General features: G+C 35.3%; 1 protein-coding gene across 1 annotated transcript; it reads right to left on the bottom strand.

The window, feature by feature from the left end:
• On the bottom strand, positions 1-24,443 carry SYPL1 (synaptophysin like 1). Its single transcript, XM_016145872.2, has 5 exons — positions 24,259-24,443; positions 8,497-8,618; positions 7,005-7,212; positions 2,879-3,064; positions 1-1,426 (listed from the first exon to the last, which is right to left on the bottom strand). Exons 1-5 carry the CDS (start codon positions 24,325-24,327, stop codon positions 1,292-1,294), a joined length of 720 nt encoding a protein of 239 aa, XP_016001358.1. The 5' UTR covers positions 24,328-24,443; the 3' UTR covers positions 1-1,291.

The raw sequence follows: 24,443 nt of genomic DNA, 5'->3' as shown, positions 1-24,443 counted from the left end.
CTCCTTTTAACTTCTTTATTAAGTTGGTTGCATAAAAGATATACATTCTCATATTGACAATTCTTGTCATAAACAAAATCAACAAAAACAAGGCAATATCAAGATGTGTTTCACATATAAACAATCATGTGGTTTAAGAATAGGAATCTGGCCTTGTAGAACAAAAACATTAGTAAGCAAAATGCGAATAAGCCCTGTATTCAGATTATTCCTAAATCTGTGTAAAGACAGTACACTCACAGTATAGCTCACTCAGGCTCCTTGTTTATGATGCATAATTCCTTAATCATCCATTTGTGAAGTAAGAACAAACATTAAGAAACATGAAATCCAAATCGCACTTATTGTCACAATATCAAACTCAAAATAGCAACTTCATTGAATCTAAGTGTTAAATGTTTCAAAAGTAAAAGGTAATATTAATTTTTTTAGCCCTATGAATAAAAAAAGGTGAATTATTTTACCCTACTTACAAGGAGACTAGATCTCAGCTTGCACTTAAGTGGCATGAGCAACAAAAGACAGGAAACAAATGTCACTAAGAGTAATGCCTGTACATATCAAAATATCTTGTTGAACCATGTTCTTTCTACTTATATAGCAAGTCTATCAAACAACCGGCATAATTAATGGAGGCTTACATCTCATGAGATAGAATTACTAAAATAACTATACATCTATCAGAAATTTTTAACCCTGCTCCCAAAACAATGTTAGCACACCTATTAAGTACTGTAGATCGTTTAGAAAAACAGAAACAAAACATATACCTAGTCTTTGTAATTAAAAAATTTTCATAACATACAATGTTCAGATATAAATTCTAAACTAAATATGTTTTTTCTAAATATGATTTACGTAATCAAGGCTTTCTTAAACAAAGACAGGTCTTAGGTATACAATCTGTACAAACTTACAGTAGTGTATATTCCAAATAAAGATTTTCTATTATGATATGACAATATAACTCTTCTGAGTGAAGATATATGTTAAGGCTTAAGGTGTAAACACTTTGGGAAGCAAACAACTTAGTGAAGAAACTACCGTTCATTTAAAAATGTGTATCATCTCATAATAGGCCCCTGAATTTTCAAATTTACAAGTGAGAATACATTTACATCTTGAATTTCTAAGAAAGACACAGGCTTTATGTAAAAAAGCAGCAAAATTTTAAACCCACCAATTTGTTGAAAAAGCCATTACTTTTATTGGAAACAAATAATGCTTCTCAAGATGTTGGCAACAAGTCATAGCATAGATATATATTTCGACAGTGTACTTCATCCTTTAATTATATTCCAGTAGGAGGTGGAATACCTCCTTGGCCATGGGAAGCAGAAGTATTTGATGGACTGTGTAAGGCGGTCTCCTTATACACAAACCATGCATTTCCTCCCCAAAGTATCATATTCAGAAAGCCAAAGATCTAAGAAAGAGAATAAACATGAACATCTAATATTTACTTAAAAATTCAGACCTATCTTATTTTTCCTTTAAATATTTAACATTTTCAGGCAGCATACCCATTATTTCACTTAACGTTTAAACTACAGATGAAGGAGAATAAAAAAAGAATACTTTATCTTTCAAAGTCAAATTTGGATATATGACTTATTCCCAATGAAATAAAGTGAAACCTCTAAATCTGTAACATATAAAATCACACCTAAAGAAATCTTATTTCTGCATGCTCATTACTAATGAAAGATGGAATTAAATTTTAGAAAAATTAACTAAAACCCTTCTTTTAAACTGCCTTTGTGTATCTTTTCCTATTTCTCTACTTTATGCTCCCTACTATCACACTATTCCAACAGCTGCAGCCAGAAAAGAAAAGGAGTCAGAAGAACTTTATTTCACATCTTACATTAGTCAACCAAAAAGAAATTAGTCTTCCCAGGTATAAATCGGACAAGATGAAAGTCTCAGAGATGAATAAACTGAAGCTATCCTATTTTCGTAGTTTTTTTTTTTATAAGTATGAGAAATATAAATATATTTTTTTATTTTATAAGAATGATAGTGACAATGAAGAGTGGAATAAGAAGCTTTGAATACTATATTACTGAAGGCCACATGCTTTATATCTTTCCATATATCTGTATACAAAAACATTTCTCAAGCTGTCCATCTCAGATAGTTAATATAAATGCGAAAAGAGTGACTTTTAAATTACAAAGTTATAAAGTAAAAATCTGGCCAAATTGCTTGAAAAGGCTGTGCTGACTTCATCCACTAGAAGAATATTTTCTTGAAAAAGACATGCAACCCCCCTAAACATAATATACTTAGTATATTAATATTATATTTAACAATATACTTATCCGTATTTTGGTAAAATAGTGGATAAAAAAATACATAAATTTACAGAGACCTAATTTTTTAGATTACTTAACAAACCATAAAAGTATTACTTTCATAGCTTCAGATCAAGTCAGATTTGGTTCAAACTCTGGCTTGCCAACTTACTAGTTGTGTCAACTTGAGTGAATTAACATGAACTACATTTTTCCCGGTTGTAAAATAAAGATAATACTACCACCTCCCACATTCCTCTTAGGATTGTTGAATAACTTAAGATATGAGGGTAATGTCTTTAGTGTAACGCCTGGCATATTGTTTTAATAAATGTTAGCGACTACTATTAGTGCCTTTCAGGTAGAAATCTTGCCTATTCGACTTTAATGAAAAGACAAGAATTATAATCTGTTTCCTAATTTTCTTAACAAACTTTACTTTGTTATAAAAACTATATGTTTTATAAGATTCTGACATATTCACCCAGAGACTGATTATTAAAAGCTACGGTTTTCTTAAATTACTAGTAAAGTTTTTCTAATAAGTGAAATAGAACATTTTATAAATACTGTATACATACCACAGATACGTTTAGGGATCCCATACTAGTCACAGAGTCAAAATAACACTTCACTTCTTGATTACAAGGCACAAGTTCCTGGACAATTCTGTGACCAGTAGCTATTTTAATATCCGTAAGAGCTTTAGCCCAAGCTGAAGTGCTCACCAACCACAAAAAAGTGGCAACAAGAGTAACAATGAAGTCCTAAAGCAAAAATAAGTAAAAGTTAATAATGAACAGTTAATTTAAAAAGACTAAATTTTAAATCCATGAAGGAAGTGAGATCATATTGACCCCTATGGTACTAAGAAATGGCCTTCATGGTATACTTTATAAAAAAGGCCACAGTCAACAGAGTAAACATTGGTGTTTATTATTACTAGCCCGGTGCCTGAGCTACAACACTAGACTCAACCATCTCTTTAGGAGTCAAAGATATTTATACTAACAATCAAAGTTTTACATAGCCCTCACCACGATCATACCTGCGCCATCCACTCCCAGGATCATACCTTAGACCCCGCTATCACCAATAACTGTATCCCTCCATATCTCTACTTCGATCATCCCACACCCCAATATCACTTCTCTTTCCAACCCCCTCTGGAACCCCAACCTCAAAAGTCCCCATTGACTTCACCCATCTAACCCCATCAAGACCTACAATCTGATCTTACCACTCTTTTACAGTCTCTCAACCTCATTGGTGCTCTCATTTCCCTCTTTAATTTGTATTCTAAGGTCCTTCATTATAATTCCTTACATATACTTTCAACTCCCTTCCTCTGCTTTGTCATTATTGTTCTGGCAAAACTCTAACTTTAGTCAAACCTAATTCTCCATGACATGGATAATGAAACAGTGGAAAGCACACATCCACCACAAAGATTTGTCTTTGTAAATTCATGACCACTGAATTTTAAGAATGCTTATAATAATAAAAGAACAAAAGAGAAATCTCTCTGAAGATGCTTTATTAGTAGTAATTTTCTACTAAAGTCATTACTACTTATTACATTTCCAAGAATAGGACTGATTTTTCTAATATTTTGGATGGTTTCTTAATGAACTCGTAAAATAAAGAATAAAATTTGTATCCTTTAATATTACATATTCTGAGCATTTGGGTACACCTAAAGCTAGGAGTTTGTACATAATGGCAGAAAAACTCTCTCTAAGCTCCAATATAGGTTCTTTAACTTATCATAGAAACACTTTGTTTTAAAAATAAATTTGATTAGTTTTTAATTACTTTTGCCAACCAGCTTTTATTTATTTAGGATAAACACCAGTGACCACTTATGAGATATAGAAACTGCTATACATAGCTTACTCAACTTATCAAGATGGAACTGAATAAATGTTTTGGGATTAGAGAACCAAAAACGACATGACTAATTTTATAAAAGTAGAGGTATTTGCATTTTGCATTTCAGTTCTCTACTGTTACTGGTCCGTACATCAAAAAGAAAAGGACAGAAACAGTATAGCTTACATTTTTGCACTGAAAGGGTACTCCCTGCATTTTTGCTGCTGTACTCTTCTGCACTTTTTTGCTGCAAGCAGACATTTCCTAAACACTTGCTAGAAATACATGGCCTTTTGGAGAACTAATAAATAGTTTGAGGTTATTGCATGTTAAACAAGTTCTCTGGGCTGAAGTTCATAGCTTTGACCAATATACGGCAAATCCTCTTAATTTTCAGGTTTTTTCCTTCTAATTTCTAATTAAACAATGTGCTGTTTTTTCTCTTTCCTTTAAATATACTTTGCTGATGTCTTAAGGCATGACATTCTTATATTTCAAAAGCAGGGGCTTTTCGGAAAATGATGCACAAAGTAACACTGGGATGAGGAAAGGTGGGGGAAATGTGAGCCTCTGAGAATAGCGTTTATCCTACTCAGGACTTTAGGTAAGATGCACCATGAACACCTGGAGCTCTGCAGTGTACAACCTGCAGCTGCCTGTGGCAGCCCCAGTCCTACCAATAATCAGGATATGATTCATAACAGATTATTATGACTTGGGATACCCTACCTTTGGTTTGTTTATGGTATTTCTGATTATCTACATGGCCTAGTACCCTTAAGCTCCTGTTATACAATACAAAAAAGCGCTACATTTACTTAAAAAGAGAACTAAAGTCGATTTAAAATGTCAAAATTGAAATGTTCCTAGAGATACCTTACCAGAGAATTGAGAACATTGCTAAAATAAAAGCATGTCTTCATTAATGAAGAGTACTTAAAAAAAAAAAAAATCAATGTCATATATGGCTATATTTTGAAATTTGGGTATCTCAAAAAAACTTTTTTATTACATTTATATGGATAAATTAAAAGCAGAATTCAAAATTTAGAAGCTGGACTTTTATAAACAAGAAGCATCCAGTATGTATTATATCAATAAAAAACCACTTAAGGAATTAATTTTGTGTTCTTTATATGACCACTAATTGATCACTGAGATGAAAAATCACTTTGACCTCTTGAATAATGTAACTAGATCAGTTTTAAGTTCTATTGACAAAAAACCCTCTACAAAAAATACTTAAATGCTGCTTTTATTATTTCTAATTTATTTTTTAAATGCTTCTTTTAAAGCATAGTAATTTTAAAGCTTACTAAACAAAATATGAGAAAAAGGGCTCACTGCTAAATTTAACTTAAAAATTTGTTGGGATAATGACAAAATGGCAAGAAATGTTTTCAATTAGAATTTAAATTATAAATAATTTTAACAAAATGTTGTATCTGACTTTACAGTTCCTTTTAAAATAAGGCTTGAAAAGTCTACAGAAGTTACAGATTCCTAATACGTAATTTCTGCTGATTAAGCATTGCAAATTAAATAGTTGATGTCTGCTTTTTTGAAAGGCACCCTAACAACCAAGAAATATTTTATGAAAATGTAAGGTTTAAGAATTTCTTCTCAGTTATAAAAACCAAAATAAATATAAATGACAAAAGATTATTTTATTCCTTACCATCTGTATTCTTATGATCCTGGCAGCAAAAATTAAAAATAAATAAGTAAACATAACCTGTTCTTATTTGATAATTTTTTCACATTTAAATAGCCTTCCCTTTAAAAAAAAATCATGAATAATTAGCATATGTCAGTATTTTCTCAAGATATTAATGACTAGTATCACAAAAACACCCTTGTTCTCCCTTCAAGTCAGTAACATTAATACTGACTTTGTACTTACTCTTTTGTAGTAAAGGTCCAGCTTGAAACCATGAGTTCTCTTTGAATTTGCCACCCAGAATCCAGGGCAGATTCTACTAACTAAATATCAGAGATTATTTTTATTTTTAGCTTGGCAGACTTTGAAGCCAAGAAAGGTATTAGGACTTCAATCCAAATCCTTTGTTGCTAACTCAAAAGTTTCAAAATCAGCTCATGAATGCCACTAATGCTGAATTCTAGAATTCTTATAGAATTATCTAGGTCAGGTTTTAGATTAAGGAACTAAAGAATTTAGACCAAGAGTGAGCAAACTTTCCCTGGAAAGGGCCAAATGGTAAATATCTTTGATCTCTGTCACAACTACTTAACTCTGCTACTGTAACCTGAAAGCAGTCACAGACAATATGTAAATGTTGGGTATGGTGTTCCAAAATAAATCATTATTAAAACAAGCAAAGAAACCAAAAACCCAATGAACTAGATTTGGCTTGTAGGCTACAGTTTGCTGATTCCTGATATAGACTATTAAGCTCAATATGACATTGCAGAGGTATAAAAGCGGTCGAGATAGAAACGGCAAGAACAAAGTTATGAAAGCATTAGTAGAGTCAGCAATTCTTCAAATGAAAGGCATTAATTTCTACTAAATTCCTGTTATCTGCAACTTAATATGCTCTATCACATATTTGAGTTTTTCACAGGTTAAAATACAGTTAGAAACAAATCTCTGTATTCCCTAGAGAGCAGAAAAAATGCTGCAAACAGGCTAAAAAATTTGGCTTAAACATGACAATAGGAGAAAGATCAACCTCATAGCAAACATCGGTCAAAATATGCTGAACTGGCCTATGTCAAGAATTTTTATCTCCCATATAAGAAAATCTATATTTAATTTCAAATATAACGGACTTATACCAATTATTTTTGTACCAAAAGAAAATGATTACTTACAATCATGGGAAATTTTCGACTATCCCGATACAGGTTTGTGTAACCAACATAGAGCAGAAGAGCAGCAATGCAGTACAGGAAGACAAAGACTGCAAATGTAACATAGAATTGTGCAGAAGAAGAGTAATCTCCAATAAGGACATAACTTTTCCAATTTACATCACACACATTAACATGTGGAAATGCCTGAAATGATGCTTGATTCAACCTATTAAAAAAAGGCTCAAGTTAATTTATGAATTACCTGTACTCTTCCAACAGACATATACATAGGCAGAATATTGAAATATTTCAAAAAATACTCCCTAAATATACTAAAAACATTTTACTTTTGGAAAAAAAAGGGAACACTCAAATATTTAAGAAAATGAGAATATTCCTAAGATATATACATGAATTATAAAATATACCTAGTAACTGATTTATGATAAATTGAATATAGACTGAATTAAACACTTTCAAACCCCATATTATTTTTTCTGCAACAAAAATTTAGCATATTAAAAGGGCTGGTACAAAACAGTTAAGTATTTGAGATATGACAGTCCATTCTACGACACAGAGTCTGTGTACTAGCACCAGGAGAGCCAATTATAATGATTCACATTTTAACCCTGGATTAAATAGCTGCTGACTTCACACAGTCTTTAATTTTCCCTATTCATAAACCACAAAAGTACTTATCACTAAAGATGCAGTAACAGTTTCCTGTTACAGGAACTTTATAAGAGAAAGTTTGGGAGATGGAGAGGCAATGATACCAAGCACTTGCTATCTGACATATCTTTAATGTAAGATTTTACTTAATCATTCAAACGACCTTAGAAAGTACTATTTCCAATTTATTGGACAGAAAAATTGAGTCCTAGGGAGGTCAAGTAAGTAGTTAAGTAGAAGATTCATACCCTGGCTTAACTACTGGACACATTCAATAAATTGTTCAATGAATATTAAAGTCAAATAGAAAAATTCAGAAACGAAATATTCATTTTAATTTGAGAGTAAGAAAATAAAAGTTTGTGCTAGTGAAATAATCAAAGGAGCTCTTCACCTCGTATAAATACATGTGCTAAAACTATGCAAAATTGTTATTTAATAATGGCAAATACATGAGAAATTTGGATTTTTCCTAAGTTTCATTTGCTTCCATATCATGGCTTCTCACACTACAGTGATGAAGCAGTCTCTGTTTTGTTTTTAAACTTCTAATCCACTGTAGGATGACAGAATAAAAATATCAAGGCAATGTCATATAAAAGTTTCTAAATGCTTATTCTCATTTTCTACACTTATTTCATCACAGACCAGGAAAACAGTTTGCAGACAAGCACCGGTCTATGTAGTACAGTTTGAGTAGCAATGATCACCATTTACAAACGAAGATGCAATTTAAAATTTTCAACCCCCCAAGATTAATAAATTGCTGGAAATCTTAATGAGTCAATATAAAAGTAAAAAGAGTCATTAAACCATAAAAACAAACATAACTCACCTGAATGGATAACCAAAAGTAGCTGTAATTGTTCTATTGTCAGAAACTTTAGGACAACTCACTAGAATTTCTGTTTTGCCCTTAAAACCTCCACAGGTGGCAAAAGCAAAGATAGAAGCAATCTACACAAAATGAGACAAAAAAAAAAAAAAGGAAGAAGCATTACTATACCTCAAACACAGATCATTAAAATCTTAAATTATTGGTTATTAAAAATTGGCTAACGCAGAAATATATAACATTATAAAAGTACAGAAATTCTTAATTACAAATTAAACATAGATGGTGAAAAACATTTAAAAATTTACTTGCAACTCTCAACAAATGTGGTTTTGTTTTCCCTTGAATATAATATATAGCAATTAGTATACCAGCCCATATAAAAATACATTTGCTCAAAGTATCTACTAAATGTTAGTATGAAATTCAGAGGAAGTCTTATTTATTAGTATTAAAATAAAAGGGGGTGACTTGGAGGTATTTGGAATCCAAGGGTAACTGTAAAGCCAAGGGACTTTTATATGACAAAGAGATGCTATTTGATGAGATTATAAGGCCTCATTGTGGATATGCCATTTTGTTTTTCTAACCATACATATGCTTTAAAAAATGTAATGATACTATAAATGCTATCTATAAACAGGAAAAAAAAAAAAACTGAAGCATCCTAAATGTTGACAGGCAACCAAATAAACTACAATTCTTTCATATGATGAAACATTACTCCGTAATTAAAATGTTGGAGAATATCTAGTGATACAGAAAAGTGTTCATTGCATATAAAGTTTGTTTGAACACTGCACTGTGTATGTGTCTATATCTATGTATTCACACAACAAAAACTAGAAAGGTTATACATCAAAATTCTAAATGGTCACCTCTGAACAGAAGATAAAAGATAATCCCTTTTTCTATTCATATATTCTAAATTTTCTACATAATAAAACTTAAAAAATTCAGATATGATATAGTGACCAAGAGCTTAATCCTTCAGAAAATGCAGATGGCTCTATTTAAAAATATATTTGGAATCTGATCACTTCTTACCACCATCACAACATCCTAATTTAAACCATCATTATCTCTTGCCTAAACTATATACTAACAGCCTTCAAAAGTGATTCTCCTGCTTCTTTCTGTCCTTGCCCCTACTTTAGTCTACTATCAATATATTAGCTAGCGTCATCTTTTAAAAATGTAAGACAGAAAATTTTATCCCCTGCTCAAAACTCTCCAATACCTTCTTAGTTCTCTTGGAATAAAAACAAAAGTTCATCCCTCCCTTATTTGACTTCGTGTTGCTACTTTTCCCTTGCCAAATCTCTTTACACGAAACAGTCTTTTTGCTAGTCCTCAAAGAACCCCCTTCAGAGCCTTTGCAATGGCTATTCTCTCTGCCTGGAATAAAGTAGTCCACCCTTACCTGTGCTTTCAGTTATACACAGTTAACTGCAGTCTGAAATATTAAGTGGAAAATTCCAGAAATAAACAATTCATAAGTTTTAAACTGATGCCATTCTGAGTAGTGTGATAAAATTTTGCACCATACTACTCTACCTGGGATGTGACTCATTCCTTCTTAAATGGCCCTCAAGAGTGGTAATGTTGACAATTCAGATAAGCCAAACAGAATCCTTAAAGAGCTTGTTACATATAGTCAGAAGGTCAATAGTAGCCTATGTCATTTACCTCTGTTCACCTTATCACACTGGCATTGTACCATTTTACACCATCACAAGAAGGGTAAGTACAATACAATAACATATTCTGAGAGACAGAAACCACATTTACATTAGTTATAATTGTTCTACTTTATTGTTAATCTCTTACTATGTTTAAAACATAGTAAATATAAGTTTCTATACTATCTATGCTTTCACAGCATCTGCTAAGTGTCCTGGAACATTTTCCCTGAGGATAAGGGAGGACAGTACATGGTTCACTTCCTACTTCACAGCTCCTTGTCACAATATGACCCTACCAGAGAGGCCATTCCCTAACCACACTATATTGAATAACAGTGTCCTCAATCCCACACTACCTATTTATTCTCTTTATACTGCTATTTTTCCTCTATTGTAATTACAAATGCCTGTACTTAATTATTTGTGTTTTTTTTTCTAGAATGTAAACTCAAGGTCACACATATTCAGCTGATAAAATCCAGTGCAAATCTGATACCAGAAGCCTATACTGTTGAACAGTGGTATAATGCCTCCTATGGATTAATCCAGGACCTTGAACCCAGCCATAATCAGGATTATAAGGAATTTTTTTTTTCCCCGAAACAGAATCTGGTAACAGATATGAAGAGTCTGAAGTAATGTCCGGCACACAGTTTGAAGTCTTAAGAGTTAAGAGGTAAAGATAGAAGAATGTATACTCAGCATAAATGTGCATGAATACACAGAGTGAAAAGAGAAGGCAAGGAAATAAATCAAGGAAATAAAACATGTACCTACATTTAGGATTAAAAAAGAGAAATGAAATACATGAATTGAACCAACGAACAGAAAAGGCTAGAAGTAGGTTTGTGTGTATAGACAAAACTTATCTAACAGAGCCGGCACTGCAGATGGCCAAGGAAAGGAGTGTGGTGGTTTTAAAGACATGTCCACAAACTCTGATACTCTTTCCCTCAAGAGGTAGAGATTAATCTTCCTCCCATTAAGTGTGGGCTGACACAATGACTTGCTTCTATTGAATAGAATATGGTAGAAGGAATGGGATGTCCTTTCTGAGAGTAGGTAATAGAGATATCACAACTTCTGTCTTCTTTTCTCACTTTTCTGAGCCACTGACTCTGAGAGAAGCCAGCTGCCACATTGGGAGGATACTCAAGCAATTTATAAAGATACTCACATGGTGAGGCACCATTACTACCAGCAATCATGTGAGTGGCCTTGGAAGTGTAAAGTCTGAGGCTTGCCGACACATGGCTAGGGGGCTTGAGATGACTTCAACCCCAGTCAACAACTTGACTGCACCTCATGGGAGACCCTGAGTCAGAACCACTCACCTAAGCTGCTCCTAGGTTCCTGACCCACAGAAACTGTGAGATAATGTCTATTATTTTAAATGCTAAGTGTGAGGTAATCTGTTATGTAGCAGTAGATAATGAATACAAGGAAGGACTGTTCAACAAATGGTCCAGATGGCCTAAATATGTAAATGTAAAAATGAGTCTTTAAAAAATTAAAGAAAATAAAAGAAAATCTATGATGATAAAGGAAGAATCTGAGATTAAAAAAAAAAATCTATCACAAGAGACTGTTAAATTCAACTACAGAAAAAATTTTTTAAAATCGAAAGTCAGCTTTTGAACTCAAAACAAGCTAGAAACCAGGTGAAAGTATCTGCAGTAATGTTACAAAGAATTAGTGTCTACTAGTATTCAGATCTAAGAGAAACTCTTGCTCATGTGTACTACAGGACAAGCATAAGGATGCGCACAGTGCCACTATTTATATTAAAATATGGGGGGAGGAAGCAATAAAAAATAGATAAAATATGGTAGTATATACTTACAATGGTAAGTTATAGAGCAATAGAGATATATAAACTATAGCTTCTCAAGTCAACATGAATTAATGACAGAAACCTAAGGAGAAGTGAAAAAAAATTGCTTAAGACTGCATTATGATGCCATTCTTTTAAAAGCTGATTACCTTTCTACATAAATCCTGCCTCTATTTTTGTTTAGGCCCTCACTATTTTTCACTGACTAATGCAACATACTTGTCCTCTCATTTCTAATCTCATTCCCATAAACATTCATCTTTTATAGTGTGGGCTCTAAAGCTGCAGTGTCCAGTAAGGTAGTCAAAAGCCACATGTGGCTAATGAGAGCACTGTAAAAATGCCGAGTCTGAATTGAGATGGCTGTAAATGTAAAATATGCAATAGATTATAAAAATGTCACATAAAAAATGTAAAATATCTCATCAATAATGGTTTATATCGATTACTTGTTGAAACAGTATTTTGGATATACTGAGTCAAGTAAAATATATTATTAAAATTAATCTCACCCAGTTCTTTTTAACTTTTTTAGTGTGGCTAGTAGAACACTTAAAATTACTATGTTGCTTGTATTTGTAGTTTGTACTGTTTCTATTGGAAAGAGCTACTTTAGTAATGTCACACTGATTTGAAATAAAAATCTGGTCATGTGATTCCCCTGTTAAAAGGGATTTCCTCAAAGATTTCTGTATCTAAATTTAGGGGAAAAAAACAAACAAAAAAAACCAACCCCCCCCCCCAAACTTCTTAATTTGGCATAAGAGGCATGGCCGAGGTAGCCTTAACTTTAATCTTTCTAGATTTATGTGCACTAGCTCCCTGTCAGGTACTGTAGGACTCTGTCACACTGTATTACTTACTGTTTCTGAAACACACCCAGTATTTATGTTTTGGCTATATATGTTTCTTCTACCAGGAACTGCCCCACCTCCCAACCTCATTCTCTAAAAAGCTCATCCTTCAACCAAAACACAAAAATAAAAACTAGTTTCCCACTTAATACAAAAATTAGTAACTTTTTACAGACTATGCCTTAATCTCTTTCTTGGCAGACTGTCTTGTCTTTGTACTTGGTCTTAGATGGGATTTTTAGTACTTTCTAGCAGAAGGCCTGGCACATAGCAAATTGGCACTAATTGTTTAATTGAAGAAAAAAATACCAATTTCCAATAATCTACAAACAAAACCATATTAAGAGTCTTAAATAACTATCATTTCAAAGCTGCCTTTTTGTCATGAGAATAAATAAATTTATGTTTGTGATTCTGGTCTTTACTTTATGGAAAAAAAGGACCAAGTTACATACTTTTACTAAATGGAGTACAAAACAGTCTGGATGTAAATTATCCAACCACCTCACTTCTCCCATTCTACTGCTATTCTGATTTAGATTAGAAGTTACATATACTGGCAGCCCATGGCTGAAACCTGGCCTGCAGATACATTTGCATGGTCTTCGGAGTATTCCATAAAGCAACAATCACATGGAATTGAGAGAGAGATGATACTTAAGATAGGGCATGTGCTTTCCAGATTGTCACCATTCTCTAGTATAGCAGTTCTCAACCTTTTTGGCACCAGGGACCAGTGCTCTTATGAGAGTCTAATGCCTGATGGTTTGAAGTGGAGCTGAGGTAGTAATGCTAGCGCTGTGAAGTGGCTGCAAATACAGATGAAACTTCACTCACTGGCCTGCTGCTTACTTCCTGCTGTGCAGCCTGGTTCCTAAAAGGCAATGGACCAGCACTGGTCCATGGCCTGGGGGTTGGGGAACTCTGCTCTAGTATCTCAACAACTGTCAAGATGTATGTTAGAATTTACAAGTAATCAATGAACTTATATTATAAAAATATCTTCACAGAAAACCAGATAAATATAAAAACTCATGTACAAAAGAAAATAGAAGGATTAACACCTTATATGAACTATATTCATCAGCTACATTACAAGGTAAAAAGAGATGCTACTTAATCAGATCAAAAGAAGGTAGGAGGAGGAATAATTAGAAATTTATCAGATGAGTATCTGAATAAAATTCAAATATATGAAATTTACCCTCAGTGTGTATTATGCCTTAAGGTACTGACAGTAAATATGCATCTAAGTTATAGATGCATATTGGGGCTCTGTGCATAAAATTTTACACTGACAGGGGTTCATGATAAAAAAAAAAAAGTTTGAGGACTCCTAGTATTTTCAAGGAGTTATTTATCCTACAGCCAGCACCCCAGTCCTGGCTCCTATTCCCACACCCTGCTCAGCTCATTGAGGGTTATACTGGGAACACTGGTACTCATCTGTGGGTGACTTTTACATGTTTTATGGTTGTCCTTTACATGTTTCTAGTTGCAGGGTCTGCACTGCTATTTAGTTTCATCATGAATCTGGTATCATCTACTTAAATTTCTTTTTAAGTGTTAGTTTAGGAAAATGATATTATAGGATAATTTAGGAAAATGAAATGTGTACCTGAAATCTTCAGAAACAGAAAAGTATATTGTTTATGTGCAAAATATATGCTCTTTACTATATCAAATGATCATTATGATCATTTAGTATTTAAAATGAACTATCACAGCATGTTCGCCTTTAAAATCCCAAAGATTAGAGCCTAGAGCAAAGGTATTTTTATGAGTCAGCCTGAAGTATTTACTAAAGATACTCATTTTAAAAAACAGTTACTGATGCTATTTATTTATTCCCACTGAGCACTGAAGTCAGTTACAAAGTGCTTCAGTTTCACCTTTCTACTCTCTCTGCTCATAAAACACAACCATAGAAAATTCTAAATAGCCTGCTAGTACAGTTCCACATGCCTTAAGAATAATTTATATCATAATTAAACTTGACTTCCTGCTGAAATAAACAGCTAAGTCTTTTGTTAATTATTACTATATGTTGAGAACATCTTTATGTTACTTTTATTCTTAAACAATTGGTAAGCTATGGAACTAGAGTATGGAACTACAAATCTCCAGGAACCTAAATGTACTTATTTTAAAGTCATTTCAGACCGCTCTATTTTTTTTCTTTTTAAATGTCTTGAAGTGATTCAATATCCTGATTGTTTAGCTGGCTATCTTGAAGTGAGTCTGTCATTTGTTACCACTGATGTAATTTGAGCCTTTAAGTGAAAAAAATTTTACCCCTTTTCTATCCCTGTCTAGTGGTTTTATAGCCTTCTCTGCATGTCTGGTAGTTTTATGGCCATTTCTACCTGGCCTTTGGAAACCCCTAGCTCACAAACAGCACATCTTCGGATGGAACCCCCCAACTGCCAACATATGAGAATATTTATCACAAATCCAGACATTAAATAGGCAGGTAGACTGATTCAGGTCTTAGTTCAGAAGCTAAATCTCTCTACTTCTTCAAGTACTCAGCTCTATTTAAGTAATAAATCCAGACAATATGTTGAAACTTTTTCTCCAGATTTATTTCCAGGAGCTGGTACCAGTCCTTCTCTCACCCATATTTTCTGTTCCATTGCTGGTCCCCAAAGATGTTTACCTTATATGAGAACAGCAATTCTCAATGTGTCATCTGTAGACCTGAGAGTACCCAAGACTCTTTCAGGGAGTCCATAAGGTCAAAAATATTCTCATAATATTACTAAAACATTATTTGCCTTCTATACTGACATTTGCACTGATTTGAGCAAAAGCATTCATGGGTAAACTGCTGGGCTTTTCTAAAAATCAGTGAAAACATCAAATTGTCAAGCAGTTGCAGTTAAAAAAAGGCCCGTTTTAATTAAGAATGCATTTGATGACACAGTAAAAATTATTTTATTAAATCCTGACCTTTGAATCTTAATATTCTATGATGAAATAGGATGTACAAATAAACATTTTCACTGCATACCAAGCACAATGGTTGTCTCCGGGAAAAGCATTTATTATCTTTTTTAGATTTAACGAAACACATTATATTTTTTAATTTTTTTTATTTTTCAATAATGTTGGCATACATTATATTTGTTTCGAGTGTACATGGTGATTAGATATTTATATAACTGACAAGGTGATCACCCCAATAAATTTAGTGCCCATCTGACATCATATATAGTCACTATAATATTACTGACTATATTCCCTGTTATACTTTATATCCTGATTATTTTGTAACCTTAGATTTGGTCTTAACCTCTTCCCCTCTTTTACCTACCTCCCCTTTTTCACCCATCCCCCCAACACTCTTCCCATTTGGCAATCAACAAAATCCTGTGTCTATAAGTTAGCTTTGTTTGTTTACTCTGTTCTTTAGATTCCACATGTAAGTGAAATCATGTGGCATATGTTATTCCCTGTCTGACTTACTCCATGCAGCACGATACCCTCTAGGGTCCATCCATATTGTTGCAAATGGCAAGATTTCATTCTTTCTTACGGCCAAGAAATATTCCATTGTATATACATACCACCTCTTCTTTATCCATTCAACTATTGATAGACAGCCAGGATGCTTGAATATCTTGGCTATTGTAAATAATTCTACATATAAATTCATATGTCTTTTCAAAGTGGGATTTTGGTTTCTTTGGATAAATTCCCAAAAGTGGGATGACTGGGTCCTTCTTTGTCTTCTGTGATAGCCTTGGTTTTAAAGTCTATTTTGACTACTGTAAGTGTTGCTGCCCCAGCTTTTTTGTTTCCATTTTTATGAAATCTTTTTCTATCCCTTTACTTCAGTCTGTGTGTCCTTCGATGTGAAATGAGTCTCTTGGAGGCAGCATATGTAAGGCTCTTTTCTTATCCATTCAGCCACCCTATGTCTTTGATTTGAGCATTTAATCTATTTATATTGAAAATAATTGTTGATAGATATGTATTATTCATATTTTTTTCTTCTTTTTAAATAAGTCCCTTTAACATTTCATGTAATGCTGGTTTGGTGGTGATGAACTCCTATAGCTTTTTCTTGTCTGAGAAGCTCTTTATCTGTCTTTCAATTCTAAATGATAGCTTTGCTGAGTAATCTTGATTGTAGGTCCTCGCTTTTCATCATTTTCATCATTTTGAATATTTTGTGCCAATCCCTTCTGGGCATGCAAAGTTTTTGTTGAAAAGTCAGCTAACAGTCTTATAGGAGCCTTGTAGGTAACTAACAGCTTTTCTCTTGCTGTATTTAAGATTTTTTTTGTCTTTAACCTTTGGCATTTTAATGTGTCTTGGTGTAGACCTCTTTTTGTTTGTCTTGTTTGGACTTCATATCTATTTCCTGGGCTTCATATCTATTTCCTTTGCCAAACCAGAGGAATTTTCCATCACTATTTCTTCAAGTGGGTTTTTAATCCCTTGATTTCTCTCTCTCCTTCTGGTATCCCCATGATGCAAATGTTGGTACACTTGATGTTGTCCCAGAAGCCCCTAAAACTATATGTTTTTGGATTCCTTTTTCTTGTTGCTGTTCTGATGGGATGTTTTCTGCTTCTTTATCTTCCAGATTGCTGATTTAATTCTCTGCTTCATCTAATCTAGTTTTGATTCCCTGTAATATATTCATTCATTATATTCTTCAGTTCCACTGGTTCTTTTTTGTTTTCTCTCTCCATTTTTATGTTTTCTACCTCTGTTAAAGTTCTCACTGAGTTCATCTACTCTTCCCCTACGTTCATTGAGCATCCGTACAACCAGAGTTTTGAACTCTGCATCTGGTAGATCGCTTGTCTCCATTTTGTTTCATTCTTTTCTGGAGCTTTTTTCTGTTCTTTCATTTGGGATGTTTCTTTGTCTCCCCATTTTGGCTGCCTTTCTGCGTTTCTAAGTATTAGGTAGTGCTGCTATATCTCTTGGTCTTAGCAGACTGGCCTTATGTAGTAGGTTTCCTATGGGGCCCAGTGGCACAGTTGTCCTGGTCATCCTAGCCAGGTCTTCCAAGTGTGTCCCTCGTATGAGTTGTGTGTGCCCTCCTGTTGTTGTTGAGCCTTGGTTGTTGTTTGCATGTCAATGGGAGAGTGACCCTCAGTAATGATTGGTTCTGAGGACTGGCCAGTGAAGCGCTTACTCTATGGAGCAAGATTTGCATTAGTGGGGCTCTGGTGCCTGCCCAGTCTGCCCTTTGGATTTGTCATCTTCAGATGCAGCCCCAGGTGATGCTTTGGTTTGATCCAAAGCTGGCAACTGGGTGTGTCAGCCCTGGGTCCTCCTGTGAAGGACCCCACTGTAGGTCAAGTTCACTTGCAGGCTGTACCCTGCCCAGGACCACCTGGCACGAGTCACCAAGCAGTCTGCAGATGGCTGCCACCGCACTGGGCTTGGAGCTGCTCCGCAAGAGGTAGAGGGTATACTGAGACCAGATGCTGCTTGTCTGATTTTACGAATCTTTGAAAGATTTTATGACAGTCTGCTACATGAGTCAACGCAGGCCATTTGTATGGAAAAGCCATTGGAAATGACCTGGGTGGGCCCAAAAGTTGGGTGGGGTAGGGTCTGAGAAAGTCACTAAGGCAGGGCAAGTGGTATTAGCCAGGTTGATATGGTGCCTTCTGGGCAGAGGGAGGGCCTAACAAAGGAATGATGGTTTTTGTCAGCACTTCCGTCTGGGAGAAAGCTGACCCTCTAGTCCTCACCCCGAAGCCTAACAATTCAGTTCCTCCCATAAGTCCCTGGGGCCTTTTGCACTAATCCCCCAGCCCAGGAGCTCAGAGTGAATCTATCACTATGTAAGTCAGTGTGTGGGCCCTTCAAGGGGAATGCCTGAGACTCCAGCAGCCCTCTGTCTCACTCATCTACGGTCTGTGCTGTTTTTCAGTCAGAAGTTGTATGAACTTCTCTTTCTGGCACTGGAACCCTGGGCTAGGGACCCCGGTTTCTGGTTGGGACCCCTCACTCATTCTTCCAGGGTGACCTCCACAGCTGATATATCCCTCCCAATTCTAAACTGCCAGATGAGGGCTTTGGACCAGACTGTTCTCTTTCTTCACCACTCCTACCAGCTTTGAAATGGCCTCTTCTGTATGTCCCCACTTGCAGGATTTCTGTTCAGCTAGACTTTAGGTGACTCCCAACGATGGCTGTTCTGTAGTTTAGTTGTAATTCTGATGTTGTGAGAAGAGACAAGCGGTGTTTACTTACTCCACCATCTTGACCCAATTAACTTCATCTTCTCCAGGGAAAGCATTTAAACCAGTGGTCCCCAACCTTTCTGGCACCAGAGGTTGATGCTCCTATAAGAATCTAATGCCTGACAATCTCAGGTGGAGCTGAAGCAGTGATGCTAGCACTGGAGAGTGGCTGAAAATACAGATGAAGTTTGGCTGCTCACCTCCTGCTGTGCGGCCTGGTTCCTAACAGGCCATAATCTGGTACCAGTCCATGGCCCAGGGATGGGGACCCCTGATTTACACAATTGAACTGTAGGCTGAACTAGTTGCTTTTATCCTGGAACACCATTTTTACTTGAAAGAACAACTCACAAACAAAAAAATATTATTCCTATTTCGATATCTGGCATATTTTTCTCAAAAACATATGAAGTAAGCCTTTTACTTCAAGGAAAACATGCAGGATTTGTTGCCAGTGATAGAATTCAAGCCTTCAAGTGATTTATTATTGCTATTTTAAAATAAATAAATGTTTTTAAAATGTCACCAGCTTAGATTTTTAATATGGTAAATATGAATATACAACCCACATAAACAAAAGCTCCCTGAAGTCCTCAATATTTAAGAATATAATGGATTTCTGAGACCATAGTGTGTGATAACCATTGTATTAGAACTTTCCCTTTTGTATTTTATTAAGTATTGCTATTAGCATGTGCAGGGGTGAGTGTTTATGCGTTTATGTGTTTTGAAAGCACTGACAACACATATATTTTGTCTATGAAAATTACATCTGATCTATCCCACATGAGTGTTCATGGTAAATACTGAGAAGATTCCAGGTAGAAATAAAAGAGTTAAAGGTATAGGGGGTGAGTCAATAAGTCTATTAACAGCTTAAGTCCTAGCAGGCACCAAATGCTATTTGAAATCCTTTTTCCCTTTCCATAATAGAAGGGGAAAATGAATCCAAATGGCAGGGTTAAGAGGAAGATAAGTTTCCTGAAAACATACATACCAATAACCTCAAAATATAAAAATTAAGCAAATGGACGAGACAAACATCTGTATGTATATGCCCCATTCCCTACATTCCACAATACAATTTCTGTCTTCTGGGGTGTTTCCTCTGTGCTATACTGTAAACCACAAAATTAAGATAAAACATGGTCCCTGTTTGCAGAAATCTTATGATCTACTTGGGATAGCTAAACATTATGCATATTAAATAATCTATTATGTATTTCTGAAAGTTTGAGTTTAAAGAAATTGATATATGTAATGCTCAAATGGTTATCAGTTTTCTTATGGTTTTTCATACTAGTCTTCCTGGATAATAATTTACCCCTTAGTAATGTTTTTAAAGCTATAAGTACAAAATCAGAAAAAAATTCAAACTTGATAAATGAATCAAGCAGACTTACTTGTTTTTAACTCTTAATATTTTATAAACATGCATCTAACAAGAAAAAATTACTCCAGGTACTTTATGTTTTTATTTAAAGCCTTTTCAATAATTTATTAAAAAAACAATTAGAAACACAAAGGTGAATTATCACAATAACTAAGAAGAGACTGTTAAAGAATCCTGGATGAAGTAATAATGATAGGATATTGGGTTAATTACTTAATTTCTGTAAACTTCAGTCATATGGAGAATAACAACCCTCACAGGTTATCAGAGGATTAAATAAAAAAATACAGGTAAAGCTGTAGCACATATATCGCACTCAATAAATATCTCTTGTTAATATTAGAATAAACTTGATCAGCACGGACAAAAATATTCAGATGGTTAAAAATTCTAAAATTCTGCTTAGTCTGTAATTCCTTGGATTCTCCCCAAACAGTATCTCTTCCATAATTTTTTTTGGTGTGGAATTAGAAAAGGATATTATTTAGATTCATTAAGGGCTAAACATTTGTTCAGTGTCTACCCTACGCACGATAGCAGCAAGAAGTCCGAAAAGCTGTGTTCAATATTAAAAATAGATAAAATTGTTTTAATGAAAAACTTTGATCTAAATAGTAGGGGTAACTGACTATGAAGAACCAAAGTAAAATTTAAATACTTTAAAAAGACTGCTTTGATAAAAATTAATCCGAGACTTTTACTTCTGTGTTTAACTTCTACACAATAAGGTATGTGAATTTTATATTGTCACCTTGATGGGCTGCTAAAAGCAGGAAAACATGCACACAAATGAAAAGCATATATCATTTCTAAAGTTTGAAATATCTAATAGAGAACTCAGTGATCATGAAGGAGACATGGATGTTGGTCATATTGATCTTGAAGGAGATATGTATGTCAGCCATATAGGGCTTAATCCCATCCACTCTCTGGGTCTAGTCTTCTAGAAACACAGTATCTCAGTCCTGAAGAACCAACCAAGAACTGTTCAAGTACATTATCATCACTCACGTATTTATATATTAGCTTAATCGTACCAAAAGCCCTGTCAAGTATTGATATTCCCATATAAATGCAACAAAAATTCAACCTTTGCTGAATTACACAAAGAGAATGAAGGCAATGCCACTACCAGGCACCTTAACTAGTGGCCAGGAGTAAACTGGGAAAATAATGGAAAAAAGATGTATGGTGGCTGTAGTTAAGAAGCAAAATGAAAAATGCTTATACTTCGGCAACTGCATTTTTATTCTGTCAATAACTATTACTGGCATCTTGCCTTCATGCCTGTGAGACATTCAGATTTGTAACCCCTTGAAAGTTACATATGACCAGGTTATCTCTCTTAGTCTAACATCATTGAGAACCTTGCTAGAGAGAAGCTGATTTGGAGAATTATTATTTTTTTAGTTATATGAATGGTAGGCAGCCTTTATCCAGATATTACATTTGTTTGTAAACTTACTATTTTTAGAGGTAACCCCTCTCCCCCAATACACTTTAATCACCGTCTCATGAAACTTGAACAATTCATTCAAAACACATTTAAAAATTCCTACAATGGGCCTTTCTCCTCTAGGACCTTGTTATATCATGCATCCCCTCTCTGTTTTTAACCTCCAACAACTGTATTCACAAGTCTCTTCTCTATAGCGCACAAATCCATTAAGTCTTTCCCATCTTTAAGATGGGTTACCACCAAATTTCTTCCATCTTCAGTCAAATAGTGGTTTATTGCCTTCACTTCTTACCATACATTGGTTCAGCCTACCACCATACTGATTTCTGATTTTACTAAATCTGCTCTTAAAAAAGCCAAGAGCCTGATTACCAAAACCAAGGGATGCATTGTAGCCCTTATTTTGCTTAAGCTCTCTATTGCATCCGATAGTTAGTACTCTTTTCTTGAAATTCTAATAGTGATGCCAAGGTGTTTCTCTCCATCTTCCAAACCATTCCTTCTCTTCTCTGCTGGCGGATATCTGTTGAATCTCTAGCCCATATTTTTGTCTTTTAAAATCTAGACCCATATATCTAACCGCTTATCTGATACCTCCACTAGTGAAACTTAGCAGGCCAGAGTTTATGAGAAAAAGACAATGTTTGTATGCTAGTGCTTACCCCAGCAACTATATATAATACATACTCAAATATTTGTTGAATGTTCGCTACACTATTAATGATGATCTTTACATAAATGGTTCTCCTGTGTAATTACTTATTCAAACTAACAGTTTTTCCTTGAAAAGCTTAAAAAATATTATTCAAAATATATCAGATCTACAATCACTAATAAATTTACTGGTTTTGAAATATTAAAAAAGTTAAGTCTATGTCTTTTAAAAAAGGACAAATAATATAAGCACAAATATACACTGCCTCTTCGTTTAGGTGAAAATTTAAATTGTAAATTTAATTAGAATCTTCAACGAGATGAAATCTACTAAGACTTTTTCTTAACCTTTATATTTGATTAGCTTAGTTAAATGTGATTTTTCTACTGCAATTTATACTCAAATAATAATTTTCTTTATATTTAAATCTGGACTAGGTTTATAGAATCCTAAGTACATACATGTATGGGTCTTTAAAGTTGATGTCTGTGTCAAATCAGCACTATTTCAGTTTTCATAAAACAACTGAAACTTTGGGGAAAAGGTAGGAAACTGGGTATAGGTAGGAAATCAGATTGAGTAGCCATAAGAGAATTTGAGTTTCTGTTCTTTAAAAAACATCCTGGGTAGGTTGTAAAACAGGAAATGGGGAGTTCTTAACTCTTCGCCACTATATCACTAAAACATAGGGTTAAAGAGGACGGATGTAAATTTTGCTCACTATAAAAACAACTTGCCTGTACACGCTGGACGGATGCCAGTTGCCTATTAATGCGCGCCTCAAAATGAGCACTAAAATACATACTAGGCCATGAAGTCTGAAGGAAATCTGCAGGGCCTGGTGTATTCACTAACTCTTCCAAGTGACTGATCATTGCCAAGGTCGAATTAATAAGTATCCTTTGATGTTAATGACTGAACGTTCCCCAGGAAAGGACTGAAAGCTGACTGTAGGCTGTTGCTTAGAAATATTTTAACGTGATGGTGATTCCGAGCATGTGTTTAGGTGGACTGGGTTGGCTAGATGCGTTTTGTTAAAAGACCTTCCCACTTCCCTAATCCCGCTTCCCCGCCACCATCCCCGCCCGCTTTCCAGACCCACAGTTTATTTTTATCCATTTATAATTTGAAGCCCATCTTAAAAGCAATTAAGAAGTGAGTGCACGTCAAATCACTTTCGAGGGAGCGTACTCAAGTCAGCATAAGGCAAAGAAGCACAGGCCGGCTCTTTCCACAGGACCTGCAGCGGCAGCGCCAACCAGGGTTTCGGTTAGACCGCAACAGGAAGTTTTCTCTTCCTTTGCGGGAAGCAGTGAAGCCAAAGAGAAATTTGAACTCCCACTGCCACTGGGGTACCAGGAGGTGAGCTTCACTATGGCAGAGTGGCTCCGCATGGTACACAGGCAGCCCAGGGACTAGTGATTTAACGCCGACAGCGGCGTCTCCGCCCCGCGCCGGCCAGGGCCCAGGCTGCGGCCTCTCGTGCCCTCCCCGCCTGCCTATCCTGTTCCGTCCCGGGGGTGGCGCCGACCTCCATGTCCGTGCGAGCGGGGCCGCGCCCCCTCTCCTGGGGCTCCCCGCCTACTCGCCCAGGGCGCTGGCCGGGCCGGAGCGGGAGCGGAAGCAGAAGCATAATTCCCGGCCTCGCTGGCGCGGGCTGCACTTACCCACTCGAGGACTTTGATGAAACCGAGCGGCTCCTTGAGCGGGTTGAGGTTGAGCTGGAAGGAGGACATCCTCTGAGGGAAGGAGGGAAAGACAATCAGGACAGCGGGGCGGAGGAGGAGGGGGACCGACGAGACACAGCAGCCTGCCGGCGAGGAAGGGCAGGCGGGGCCGGCTCCGGGAGGCG

Source organism: Rousettus aegyptiacus, unplaced genomic scaffold (genome assembly GCF_014176215.1).
Source record: "Rousettus aegyptiacus isolate mRouAeg1 unplaced genomic scaffold, mRouAeg1.p scaffold_m13_p_13, whole genome shotgun sequence".
NCBI lineage: Eukaryota > Metazoa > Chordata > Mammalia > Chiroptera > Pteropodidae > Rousettus > Rousettus aegyptiacus.
Note: the sequence above shows the minus strand (reverse complement) of the source record. Positions and strands in the feature narration are given on the sequence as shown.

What these genes read in the sequence shown, in the direction of transcription:
- SYPL1 (XM_016145872.2), bottom strand. Translation starts at nt 24,327, where the DNA reads ATGTCCTCCTTCCAGCTCAACCTCAACCCGCTCAAGGAGCCGCTCGGT. An exon ending in GTCGAAAATTTCCCATGATT is followed by an intron (nt 3,065 to 7,004) that starts GTAAGTAATCAT and finishes TTTTTGCTTTAG; the next exon opens with GACTTCATTGTTACTCTTGT. An exon ending in GATCCCTAAACGTATCTGTG is followed by an intron (nt 1,427 to 2,878) that starts GTATGTATACAG and finishes TCTCTTTCTTAG; the next exon opens with ATCTTTGGCTTTCTGAATAT.